Below are 14,177 nucleotides of genomic sequence, written 5' to 3'. Positions count from 1 at the left end.
TTAGTTTGTTCACTATTGTTCATTTCAAAGTAACAGAAGTCCCATATCATGTTATGTGAACTTGATGAATTTGATGAACCAAAATGCATGGGCCCTTCATAGCCATTCACTAAATGACCATTTTTAGTGTGGGCAATATATTTAGTAGAAATAAAATAAAACAAAATAAATACAACAAAAGGGCTCTCTTCAATTGAAAGTAGTTGTGCCAAGCATTGCTCAGGATCTAGAAAGTCACTGTGTTCTTAAAACCATGAGTGAATGCCCATTTAGAGCTATATATATATATAATAAAGATCCATGTTGACCAAAACTTTGGTTGACTTGATTGCAATCGTATAGTTAGAATACTTCCTCAAGCAATGCAATTAAGGATTGACATTTAAGGAACAATAGATAAGGGGAGATTCAGTCTGTTTACAACAAACAACTTCTTATATCTCAGAATTCCTTGGGTAAGAGTTTTCCATCAACTAAATGTAAACGTTTTTTTAAATTTTTTTTTCATTTGTGATGAAACATGTTCTCGAGGCCTCAACCCTCCTTCATCCTGGGCAGTGGTGTAACAGCACAACATAAGAACAAAATATAAATATCGAGTGCAAATGGCTGGACACACCAGGCATGATTGCTATATGTAGTACCAAAAAAAAATCAGTTGAATTAACATCAAGACAATCGACACAAAGAACTGATCTAAGAGTACTAAGACCAAAAAAAAACCCACCAAAACTCACCAGTCTAGGAGTACTATGACAAAAGAAACTATTAAGAATACTTGTAGTTACTGAAAGCAAATTCAAGGCCAATAATAGCTCTTCATAAATCATGTTCTTATAGACTTTAGTATCAATCAGTGCACATCTAAGGGATTTGACATAAAGACATCATAAACAGCCTGAGAATTGTCTGACCTCGTGCAATGCCAAAAGATAAGAAAATAATATTGCTGGACTTGTAGACACTGATTAAGGTTTACATTGACTTGTATAAACAAGTGAACTGTTGCTCACTATAAATGAAACATGTCTTTAAATTTAAATATCCAGTAAATTGGAATTTGGTTAGTGATATGTTTGAAATGAATATGGAATGTGTCAATGGTAAACAGATAATACCCCTTTGAAATAAATAGAGATGTGACCATGTGACACAGATGATGCCCCTGTTTGTGTTTAATGTTATAAAGGGCTATAACTCAAGAACGGTAAAAGTGATGCAAAATAATTCCTAAGATCTGAGCAATACATTTAATTTTAATTACATTTGGTTTAGGCAAACTGAAGTTGGAGAACACCACCAAATTTCTGGATCTCTAGATGAATATACAGATGGACAAGGGAAAATCTTAATGTCTCCTCCACTTCGGCAAATATATAGTTATTATTTGGTAAAAAGTAAGTATGCATCACACAATATAGTATGCTCACTCGAATTATGATGGAAGTTCTTGAAGAAAAATGCATTCCAAAATTTCTATTGGACAGATAAGCCAGTTTATCCAACTCATTTTTGGTATAAAATATCATAAAAAAGTTGCAGTTGAAGTACATATCCTTTCTCCTATCCCTTATACAACCATAATCTTACCCCGAATTCATATTTCATATCTATAAAAAATTGTTAATTGATTGTCTTTGTTGTATTGTAAAGCAAGACTACATTTAATGTGATCAGTATATCGGAGGCAGTAAATACACACCTGAGCTGTGCATTGTCCAGATTATAGAACATTAAGAAACAAGAGTTGGGCCTTTTCAACTGATTTTTTATACACCAAAATTTGCAGCTGTATAATGGTATGGCGATGTCCTGATCATTGGAAGACATTTGGTTTCCATACAATAACTTCAGTACAAGTGTATGGATCTCTATGAGAATGAACAAAAAGGTTCCATACCACAAACAGAAGATTCGAATTGATTTTGAGGGTTATGGCCCAAACCATTTAGGAATAAGGGGGCCAAAAAACAAAGATTTTCTGTTTTTTGGACAAAAACTTGAGTACAAGTCTATGGATCTTTTTGGCCCATTTTCAAATTGGTCCAAATTGGGATAAAAATGTAAAGTAATTTCATTTTTACAAAATTGAATGTATGGGGTTCTTTCATATGCTGAATCTAACCATGTATTCAGATTTTTAGTCTGTTATCAAATTGTTCCGTATTGAGGTTCAAACAGTCCAAAATCAAACTTTTGTTTGATTTCATCAAAAATTGAATTCTTCTGTAAGTGGCTGTCCCTTCTCAGGAGCCTGTAATTTAGTTGCTGTTGCTTGTTGCTGTATATGATATTGTTTTTTTGTTTATTGTTTTGCACATAAATCAGCCCATCAGTTTTCTTGCCTGAATTGTTTTACATTTGTCATTACTGGTCCTTTTTAGCTTACTATGCAGTGTCGTTTTTCCTGTGACCTACAGTTGTTAACTTCTACTTCATTAGGTCTCTGGTGGAGAGTGGTCACATTGGCAATCATACCACATCTTCTTATTTTAAAGTTACAGTAAAGTTATATGGACAAAACAAATAGACCTTGGGTGACAGCTAAATGACCTCATTTAAACATCTTTCTTTTCTTCTCCTAGAAGATATAACAAACCACACAAATAAATGGAGAACATACTAATTCTTTATAAATGAATCATTTTATTTTTAATTCCAGGATTAAAGTATTCCTTGATCAATTAACAAACATCATTTATGTTACATCAATTATCAATTATGATTTATATAATATCAATCACCATCTATAATTCACATAATATCAACTGATACTGAACTTATTGCAGTAAATTATTATCACTTTTCAATCAGATTGTCTCGATAAATGTGTACATTTAAATTTGTCATCTGATTAAAACATCACATCTGAATAATTATTTCAAGTTGAAATACACATATTTGGTATGATAACAAATTTGATAACTTCTCTTGCTTAAAAACTAGGACTACAAGCACCATTACAATGTAAGGTAAATGCTATAGTCTGGTATCAAGTCCTACACAACACTGTTGACTTTACTGCAGATATTTCTTGAACCATTCTACCATGTTAATGAAGGCATCAGCTTGACTATCTGTCTTTATGATGGGATGACTGTTTCCTTCATATGAAATCAATCTGAAAAGTACATTAAAATCAATTTAAAATTATTAAAGGTGGGAAAGCAGCCAATGCTCTGAAACTTTATTCTATTATTAGGGCTATTCCATAAAATAAAATATGGAACTCAAGCAAGAAAGTAACAAATCTAGGAGAGCCAATCAGCTGATAGCTTAACGTTCTCAAGATAGGTAAATCCAGAGTTAATTCAGAAATGATAAGCTGATAATTTGTCATTGACTAGGCCTGCAAATGTTAATGTAGCAACCATAGAACAGTGAAATATGACCACTGAATTATTACCGGTTAATCCACAAAACAGTGTGATCACTGAAACATGAAAATTAGATCTGGTATACACTATGAGTATACATATCTTTACATAATGAAAATAAAGAAGAAATATAGCAAATTGACTTTTTGCTCATAGTGACTGAGAAACCCTCTTCATCACAAAAATGTAACATAATATGTTCGATACAATCAATACATGAGGTCTGCTGTCATGATTACACTGTCATTGATCAGAAAGGAAACATTTACATATTGTAGATTTTAGTGTTAATATGTTTTGGAATCTATTCAATCATGAAAACTTAGAGCATATATCAGGTAAAAACAGACACAATTAGTCCACAAGAGCATAAAATAAAATATGAAATACAAGTTGCAATTTTTCTATTTAAGGAATGACTGTAATATTTTTTCTGTCTATGAAAAAATAACATCAAAAATAAGGTGCACACTTAATAACTTGCGTAGCGGGTTATTTTAAAATGTGCACCACATTTTTTTATGTTATTTGAAATAGACAGAAACAAGAATGTGTCCATAGTACAAGGATGCCCCACTCGCACTATCATTTTCTATGTTTAGTGGACCATGAAATTGGGGTCAAAACTTTAATTTGGAATTAAAATTAGAAAGATCATATCATAGGGAACATGTGTACTAAGTTTCAAGTTGATGTAACTTTAACTTCATCAAAAACTACCTTGACCAAAAACTTTAACCTGAACTTTGCACTATCATTTTCTATGTTCAGTGAACCATGAAATTGGGGTCAAAACTATAATTTGGCATTATAATTAGAAAGATCATATCATGGGGAACATGTGTATCAAGTTTCAAGTTGATTGGACTTCAGCTTCATCAAAAACTACCTTGACCAAAAACTTTAACCTGAAGCGAACGGACGCACAGACGGACGCACAGAGGCACGCACAGACGTACGAACGGAGGCACAGACCAGAAAACATAATGACCCTCTACTATCGTAGGTGGGGCATAAAAATTTTACAGTTATTTCTTATAATTCAATTCTAAATTCCATTTCAAACTGAAGTAAATCATGAAAAAATGTTGATGACATCACATTCACATGACTAAATTATGTCTATGGGCTGATAAACCAAACAACATCAGCCAATCAGAAGACACGTAACATCCAAAATTTAATTATTTATAAAAGACATACTAAGCATTGAGTAAGATTTTCAGAACATTAGTGGCAAAGTATTGCTAGAGTTTGGAAATTTAATCTTTCCATTTATTAAAGGGCATTACTCATAAATTGTAAAATTGATGCCTTCCAAATTTGAACTGGATTTTAGTTTGGTAGTAATACATTCTGTGGATCAGTTTCAGGAACATTTTGTAGTGGCACAGAAAGTGCTGAAACATCAAATTCATCAATGTGGTTCATTTATAAAGGGACATAACTCCTGAACAGTGAAAGTGACACCACAAACTGGAGCCTCCATCTAAAAGGATTTGAATATTTGTTGAGCTAAATCCTTTTTTTTCTCACCTTGTTACTTTATTTCTTGCTTTCAATCCTCTATAGAATTCTCTGCCCTGTTTGACTGGTACCCTTAAATCATCAGCACCTAACATAACTAGACAAGGAGCCTCCACCTGAAATTTATCATAGATTGTCAGAAACACACAAAGCTTTAAACAATATTTATATCTTTCCTTGTTATTTTATGAAAAAATATTTATAAATGTCATTAAATGAATGAGATAGCAATTGATGAAATATCTTTTAATTTCTTTTCCACCCTGAAACGCAAAATTTTACACTTGCAAAAAAACACCATTATACGGTATTACCCTAAAAATATCCCAACACTTATTTCATATTCCTACACTTATACTTCAATCCTTTAATTTGATCAGTTTTTTTTTGGTCAGAAAACTTTATCAAAGTCATTCTACCATGACATAATGATTATGTAACCTTTGTCATAAGTCTTCTAGCCAGTATCTTGAATAAGTACATATAGACTAAATAACATCCTTGTAAATCAATATGTTTCTGAGAATAAGGAACAAATTCTTTAGTCCTGTTTGATTTTATCGGTGCAAAATAAATATCAGAACACTACAGAAGAAATTTCTGCAGAGTCTTAAACCACAGTATACCTGATCGATATATCTAATAGGGGACTTTCTCCACATATCTGTTAATATAGTCTCATTCAATGCTGCCTTGTGGTCAAATGGATGTCCACTTTCAAAGAATGACCTAAAAAAGAAAAAAAAAATTCTTTAACTATACTGTTTAATAATTTTAATAAGCATGTTCTAAATGTGTTTCTACATTAGTGAAGCTGAATGAACTATACTTACATTATGAAATTAATGTTGATAGAAGCCAAATAATAAAACAACATATCATAGATTTTTTTCTCTATTTTATAGTTCCCACTTTCATATCAGTGCTATTTTGATTCCTATCTTTATTTGGTCAAATGCTGCTTAAAGAACAACAAATATATGGAAACTTTAAAACTTTAAAATCAAATAGATGTGATCAGTTATTTAGAAATCAAATTTCAATGATTCTTGATTTTTTTCCCCTTTAAAATGACTGCATACAAACTTACCAATCTGGGATATCTGTCGATCCTACCATAGCTAAAAAAAAGATCAATATAATTGAGAAAGGAAATTGAGGAATGTGTCAAAGCGACAACAACCCGACCATAAAGCAGACAACAGCAGAAGGCCACCAATGGGTCTTCAATGTAGCGAAAAACTCCCACACTCCAAGGTGTCCTTCAGCTGGCCCCTTAAAAAATATGTATACTAGTTCAGTGATAATGGACGTCATACTAAAATCCGAATTATACACAAAAAAACTAAAATAAACAAGAGGCTCTCAAGAGTATCCATCCATATTAAACATGAAGCTATGTGTTCTTTCACTGAAAAATAAGGGTATGCTTTTTCAGTCTGTGTATCTGTGCATCCATTGTTCGTTCATGGGAACTGTCTCTATTATAAGGAAGTTTGAATGAAGTAGATGTGACTTCGTCTAACATTGACTTACTTGACAAATTAATCACTGGATTTCGACAGCAGGCTGCTTTGTAAAATTCCTGTAAAATACAATAAGATTCTTTTAATTATCAAAAGATAAAATTAGTATCATTCCTAAGACAAAATGTTTGAAAGGTCACTGTGATCAAATGGTCACTATATAGCCACAGGGTAATTCAGACCATCACATTGCTATATTAATACAATTTCATAAAATTTAAAATTAAGCTAGAAAAATGTCAGATTTTAAAAGTTTTAGTGTTTGCACTTTTTAATTTTGTATTGTTAGAAGTGGTAAGATATACAGTAAATCTAAACAAGAAATTGCCAGAAGCTGTTTTTTTATATTTCTATATTGTTAAACAATCCTTCATTTTCCATCTAATATTTTTTTGTAGCATGGAAAAAAATATACATTTTATTATTATACCAGCATGCTATTTGATCCTGACAAAAGTCAAAACTTACTGGATATTTCAATAAATAAAAATATAAGTCAGACAGATTATGAGGTGTCGAGCCCTTAATAAAAATTACAGTATTTTTATAATAAGTGTCACTATGCAATGGCTTGGGTTCCTGACGATGGACATGGCCATGGTCAATTAGTTAATTCTAATTTGTCTAAATAGATGTTTGAAACACCTTATCATCTATGGAGTTGGGGTGCTTGGATAGGCTTTGACAACGATTTATTGAAATATTTTATTATTATACCAGCATGCTATTTTGATCCTGACAATAGTCAAAACTTACTGGATATTGACCAATCAAATGTGCTGTAAGAAATCCTCCATGAGAGCCACCAAACACTACAACCTTGTCACCATTTACTTTACCAGATTTTACAACATCTTCTGCAGCTGCCTATCAATATAAAAGATTCATAATATTCCAAACAGATTCCCAAAAAGGGCAATTTCTATGCACAAAAAATATCCTGAATTATTATTTAAGACCCTCTCTCTACTGGTGAAGGAAGCATTGCAATAACACTCAAATGGGTATGTAGGCAGAATTTCTTCATCAAACAAGCCATTTTTTTTGTCGTTCTGAATATACATGAAATATTTGACACTGGATGTTTATCAGCAACAATCAATCAATGTTTTTTTTTCGAATTATATACTTGAGTTTATCTAAAAATTCAAATGGTTTTATATATGTAGTATAAATGAATTTTACTTTGCAATATTGACAGCTAATTTGTTTCAAGCAAGAGTAAAACAAAAAGTAACCTTTTACCTGACAATCTTTAACATCCTGGTCACCAATATTCCCTGGCAATGATCTTAAACTATTGTCACCATATCCTAAGGAACCTCTGTAGTTTACTGTAAAAATGTATATATATAACTAGAGTGAACACACTGAAATGTCTCTCCTGCTTTATTAATTACTAAATTTACATGTATATATATTAAATATTTAATTTGTTATATCTTGGTATAAAAGTTAAATTTGTCTTTTTTTTTTATTCATATGCATCTTCAAATTTCATAAATCAAGAGTGTACATGCTGAAATGTCTCCCCTGATTTACTAACCATTGATGTGATTGGTGTTGAGCTTTGAAAATCTAGAAAATTACTAATTTTTCAACAAAAAAGTATCTCACCAACAGGCTATTAAAATTTGGTTCAAATGCATGCTTCCTAAATGTTGTATGCGAAATGAATCATTTTTGAAAATAGCAGTGAAATAAAAACTTTGAAATTTCTCAATTACACAAAAACTAAACTTATTTTCACAATATTTGATTCCCAAAGCCATGATACAAACAATTTTCAAGTTTACATATAACATTTTGGAAGCAAACTTTACAAGCAATTGTTATTGACAAGTATGTCACATGTCTTATTTCAATATATTTGTTTTGATTATTCGATACTATATGTAAGATATTTTGGAATATCTTCCACCAAGATGATTTTCGTCGAAAAATATGTACAGGTGTCTTTTTCCTTTCAAGCTCTAAATTGGTCACAATATGTCTATCACTTTGATCCATGGATTATGACATTTATACACTTTATAATCTTTAACATTAGTATAAGACACCCTTGAAGTGTAGTTCCTGAGAAAGATATTCATGGGAGGGACAGACAGACAGACAGACTGATGGATGGACAGACAGACTGATGGATGGACAGACAGATGGATGGACAGACAGAGGTAAAACAGTACACCCAACTTTTTTTTTTAAAGCAGATGTATAATAATAACAAAATAAATCAAAACTGTATGTAGTGTTAACTTACTGTACATAACTGCAAATCCACAGGAAATTAGACAGGAAGTGTATAACATATATCCTTCTGTAAAAACAGAATGAGGTCCTCCTGAAATAACAAGTGTATAACATATATCCTTCTGTAAACACAGAATGGGGATCTCCTGAAATAACAAGTGTATAACATATATCCTTCTGTAAACACAGAATGGGGTCCTCCTGAAATAACAAGTGTATTACATATATCCTTCTGTAAACACAGAATGAGGTCCTCCTGAAATAACAAGTGTATAACATATATCCTTCTGTAAACACAGAATGAGGTCCTCCTGAAATAACAAGTGTATAACATATATCCTTCTGTAAACACAGAATGAGGTCCTCCTGAAATAACAAGTGTATAACATATATCCTTCTGTAAACACAGAATGGGGTCCTCCTGAAATAACAAGTGTATAACATATATCCTTCTGTAAAAACAGAATGAGGTCCTTCTGAAATAACAAGTGTATAACATATATCCTTCTGTAAAAACAGAATGAGGTCCTTCTGAAATAACAAGTGTATAACATATATCCTCTTGTAAACACAGAATGGGGTCCTCCTGAAATAACAAGTGTATAACATATATCCTTCTGTACACACAGAATGGGGTCCACCTGAAATAACAAGTGTATTACATATATCCTTCTGTAAAACAGAATGAGGTCCTCCTGAAATAACAAGTGTATAACATATATCCTTCTGTAAAACAGAATGAGGTCCTCCTGAAATAACAAGTGTATAACATATATCCTTCTGTAAAACAGAATGAGGTCCTTCTGAAATAACAAGTGTATAACATATATCCTTCTGTAAAACAGAATGAGGTCCTCCTGAAATAACAAGTGTATAACATATATTCCTCTGTAAAAACAGAATGAGGTCCTCCTGAAATAACAAGTGTATAACATATATCCTTCTGTAAAACAGAATGAGGTCCTTCTGAAATAACAAGTGTATAACATATATCCTTCTGTAAAACAGAATGAGGTCCTCCTGAAATAACAAGTGTATAACATATATCCTTCTGTAAAACAGAATGAGGTCCTTCTGAAATAACAAGTGTATAACATATATCCTTCTGTAAACACAGAATGGGGATCTCCTGAAATAACAAGTGTATAACATATATCCTTCTGTAAACACAGAATGGGGCCCTCCTGAAATAACAAGGGTATAACATATATCCTTCTGTAAACACAGAATGGGGATCTCCTGAAATAACAAGTGTATAACATATATCCTTCTGTAAAAACAGAATGAGGTCCTCCTGAAATAACAAGTGTATAACATATATCCTTCTGTAAACACAGAATGGGGTCCACCTGAAATAACAAGTGTATTACATATATCCTTCTGTAAAACAGAATGAGGTCCTTCTGAAATAACAAGTGTATAACATATATCCTTCTGTAAAACAGAATGAGGTCCTCCTGAAATAACAAGTGTATAACATATATCCTTCTGTAAAACAGAATGAGGTCCTTCTGAAATAACAAGTGTATAACATATATCCTTCTGTAAAACAGAATGAGGTCCTCCTGAAATAACAAGTGTATAACATATATTCCTCTGTAAAAACAGAATGAGGTCCTCCTGAAATAACAAGTGTATAACATATATCCTTCTGTAAAACAGAATGAGGTCCTTCTGAAATAACAAGTGTATAACATATATCCTTCTGTAAAACAGAATGAGGTCCTCCTGAAATAACAAGTGTATAACATATATCCTTCTGTAAAACAGAATGAGGTCCTTCTGAAATAACAAGTGTATAACATATATCCTTCTGTAAACACAGAATGGGGATCTCCTGAAATAACAAGTGTATAACATATATCCTTCTGTAAAAACAGAATGGGGTCCTCCTAAAATAACAAGTGTATAACATATATCCTTCTGTAAACACAGAATGGGGATCTCCTGAAATAACAAGTGTATAACATATATCCTTCTGTAAAAACAGAATGAGGTCCTCCTGAAATAACAAGTGTATAACATATATCCTTCTGTAAACACAGAATGGGGTCCACCTGAAATAACAAGTGTATTACATATATCCTTCTGTAAAACAGAATGAGGTCCTCCTGAAATAACAAGTGTATAACATATATCCTTCTGTAAAACAGAATGAGGTCCTTCTGAAATAACAAGTGTATAACATATATCCTTCTGTAAACACAGAATGGGGATCTCCTGAAATAACAAGTGTATAACATATATCCTTCTGTAAAAACAGAATGAGGTCCTCCTGAAATAACAAGTGTATAACATATATCCTTCTGTAAACACAGAATGGGGTCCTTCTGAAATAACAAGGGTATAACATATATCCTTCTGTAAACACAGAATGAGGTCCTCCTGAAATAACAAGTGTATAACATATATTCCTCTGTAAAACAGAATGAGGTCCTCCTGAAATAACAAGTGTATAACATATATTCCTCTGTAAACACAGAATGGGGCCCTCCTGAAATAACAAGTGTATAACATATATTCCTCTGTAAAAACAGAATGAGGTCCTCCTGAAATAACAAGTGTATAACATATATTCCTCTGTAAACACAGAATGAGGTCCTCCTAAAATAACAAGTGTATAACATATATTCCTCTGTAAACACAGAATGGGGCCCTCCTGAAATAACAAGTGTATAACATATATTCCTCTGTAAAAACAGAATGAGGTCCTCCTGAAATAACAAGTGTATAACATATATCCTTCTGTAAACACAGAATGGGGCCCTCCTGAAATAACAAGTGTATAACATATATTCCTCTGTAAAAACAGAATGAGGTCCTCCTGAAATAACAAGTGTATAACATATATCCTTCTGTAAACACAGAATGGGGATCTCCTGAAATAACAAGTGTATAACATATATCCTTCTGTAAAAACAGAATGAGGTCCTCCTGAAATAACAAGTGTATAACATATATCCTTCTGTAAACACAGAATGGGGTCCTTCTGAAATAACAAGTGTATTACATATATCCTTCTGTAAAACAGAATGAGGTCCTCCTGAAATAACAAGTGTATAACATATATCCTTCTGTAAAACAGAATGAGGTCCTTCTGAAATAACAAGTGTATAACATATATCCTTCTGTAAACACAGAATGAGGTCCTCCTGAAATAACAAGTGTATTACATATATCCTTCTGTAAACACAGAATGGGGTCCTCCTGAAATAACAAGTGTATAACATATATCCTTCTGTAAAACAGAATGAGGTCCTCCTGAAATAACAAGTGTATAACATATATCCTTCTGTAAAACAGAATGAGGTCCTCCTGAAATAACAAGGGTATTACATATATCCTTCTGTAAACACAGAATGGGGTCCTCCTGAAATAACAAGTGTATAACATATATCCTTCTGTAAAACAGAATGAGGTCCTCCTGAAATAACAAGTGTATTACATATATCCTTCTGTAAACACAGAATGGGGTCCTTCTGAAATAACAAGGGTATAACATATATCCTTCTGTAAACACAGAATGGGGTCCTTCTGAAATAACAAGTGTATAACATATATCCTTCTGTAAACACAGAATGGGGTCCTTCTGAAATAACAAGGGTATAACATATATCCTTCTGTAAACACAGAATGGGGATCTCCTGAAATAACAAGTGTATAACATATATCCTTCTGTAAACACAGAATGGGGCCCTCCTGAAATAACAAGGGTATAACATATATCCTTCAGTAAACACAGAATGGGGTCCTCCTGAAATAACAAAGGTATAACATATATCCTTCTGTAAACACAGAATGAGGTCCTCCTGAAATAACAAGGGTATAACATATATCCTTCTGTAAACACAGAATGGGGCCCTCCTGAAATAACAAGTGTATAACATATATCCTTCTGTAAACACAGAATGGGGATCTCCTGAAATAACAAGTGTATAACATATATCCTTCTGTAAACACAGAATGAGGTCCTCCTGAAATAACAAGGGTATAACATATATCCTTCTGTAAACACAGAATGGGGCCCTCCTGAAATAACAAGGGTATAACATATATCCTTCTGTAAACACAGAATGGGGATCTCCTGAAATAACAAGTGTATAACATATATCCTTCTGTAAACACAGAATGGGGCCCTCCTGAAATAACAAGTGTATAACATATATCCTTCTGTAAACACAGAATGGGGATCTCCTGAAATAACAAGGGTATAACATATATCCTTCTGTAAACACAGAATGGGGTCCTCCTGAAATAACAAGTGTATAACATATATCCTTCTGTAAACACAGAATGAGGTCCTCCTGAAATAACAAGTGTATAACATATATCCTTCTGTAAACACAGAATGGGGTCCTTCTGAAATAACAAGGGTATAACATATATCCTTCTGTAAACACAGAATGAGGTCCTCCTGAAATAACAAGTGTATTACATATATCCTTCTGTAAACACAGAATGAGGTCCTCCTGAAATAACAAGTGTATAACATATATCCTTCTGTAAAACAGAATGAGGTCCTCCTGAAATAACAAGTGTATAACATATATCCTTCTGTAAACACAGAATGGGGTCCTTCTGAAATAACAAGTGTATAACATATATCCTTCTGTAAACACAGAATGGGGTCCTTCTGAAATAACAAGGGTATAACATATATCCTTCTGTAAACACAGAATGAGGTCCTCCTGAAATAACAAGTGTATAACATATATCCTTCTGTAAAAACAGAATGGGGTCCTCCTGAAATAACAAGTGTATTACATATATCCTTCTGTAAACACAGAATGGGGTCCTTCTGAAATAACAAGTGTATAACATATATCCTTCTGTAAAAACAGAATGAGGTCCTCCTGAAATAACAAGTGTATAACATATATCCTTCTGTAAAACAGAATGAGGTCCTTCTGAAATAACAAGTGTATAACATATATCCTTCTGTAAAAACAGAATGAGGTCCTTCTGAAATAACAAGGGTATAACATATATCCTTCTGTAAAACAGAATGAGGTCCTCCTGAAATAACAAGGGTATAACATATATCCTTCTGTAAACACAGAATGGGGTCCTCCTGAAATAACAAGTGTATTACATATATCCTTCTGTAAACACAGAATGAGGTCCTCCTGAAATAACAAGTGTATAACATATATCCTTCTGTAAAACAGAATGAGGTCCTCCTGAAATAACAAGTGTATAACATATATCCTTCTGTAAACACAGAATGAGGTCCTCCTGAAATAACAAGTGTATAACATATATCCTTCTGTAAAACAGAATGAGGTCCTCCTGAAATAACAAGTGTATAACATATATCCTTCTGTAAACACAGAATGGGGTCCTTCTGAAATAACAAGTGTATAACATATATCCTTCTGTAAACACAGAATGAGGTCCTCCTGAAATAACAAGTGTATAACATATATCCTTCTGTAAACACAGAATGAGGTCCTCCTGAAATAACAAGTGTATAACATATATCCTTCTGTAAAAACAG

General features: G+C 32.7%; 1 protein-coding gene across 1 annotated transcript in view; it reads right to left on the bottom strand.

Moving 5' to 3' along the window:
* Positions 1 to 2,628: 2,628 nt before the first annotated feature.
* LOC139493517 (acylamino-acid-releasing enzyme-like) overlaps positions 2,629 to 14,177 on the bottom strand; it is a 40,671-nt gene continuing 29,122 nt past the window's right edge. Inside the window, exons 16-23 of the mRNA XM_071282032.1 lie at positions 8,691 to 8,771; positions 7,676 to 7,764; positions 7,187 to 7,297; positions 6,441 to 6,489; positions 5,995 to 6,025; positions 5,531 to 5,633; positions 4,914 to 5,020; positions 2,629 to 3,121 (exon numbers count right to left, since the gene is read on the bottom strand). Coding sequence (XP_071138133.1) covers positions 3,019 to 3,121; positions 4,914 to 5,020; positions 5,531 to 5,633; positions 5,995 to 6,025; positions 6,441 to 6,489; positions 7,187 to 7,297; positions 7,676 to 7,764; positions 8,691 to 8,771 — 674 coding nt within the window. The 3' untranslated portion in view covers positions 2,629 to 3,018. The remainder of the gene's footprint in view (positions 3,122 to 4,913; positions 5,021 to 5,530; positions 5,634 to 5,994; positions 6,026 to 6,440; positions 6,490 to 7,186; positions 7,298 to 7,675; positions 7,765 to 8,690; positions 8,772 to 14,177) is intronic.

This window comes from Mytilus edulis, chromosome 1 (genome assembly GCF_963676685.1).
Source record: "Mytilus edulis chromosome 1, xbMytEdul2.2, whole genome shotgun sequence".
Lineage (NCBI taxonomy): Eukaryota > Metazoa > Mollusca > Bivalvia > Mytilida > Mytilidae > Mytilus > Mytilus edulis.
The sequence above is the reverse complement of the archived record's forward strand: the minus strand, read 5'-3'. Positions and strand labels throughout refer to the sequence as shown.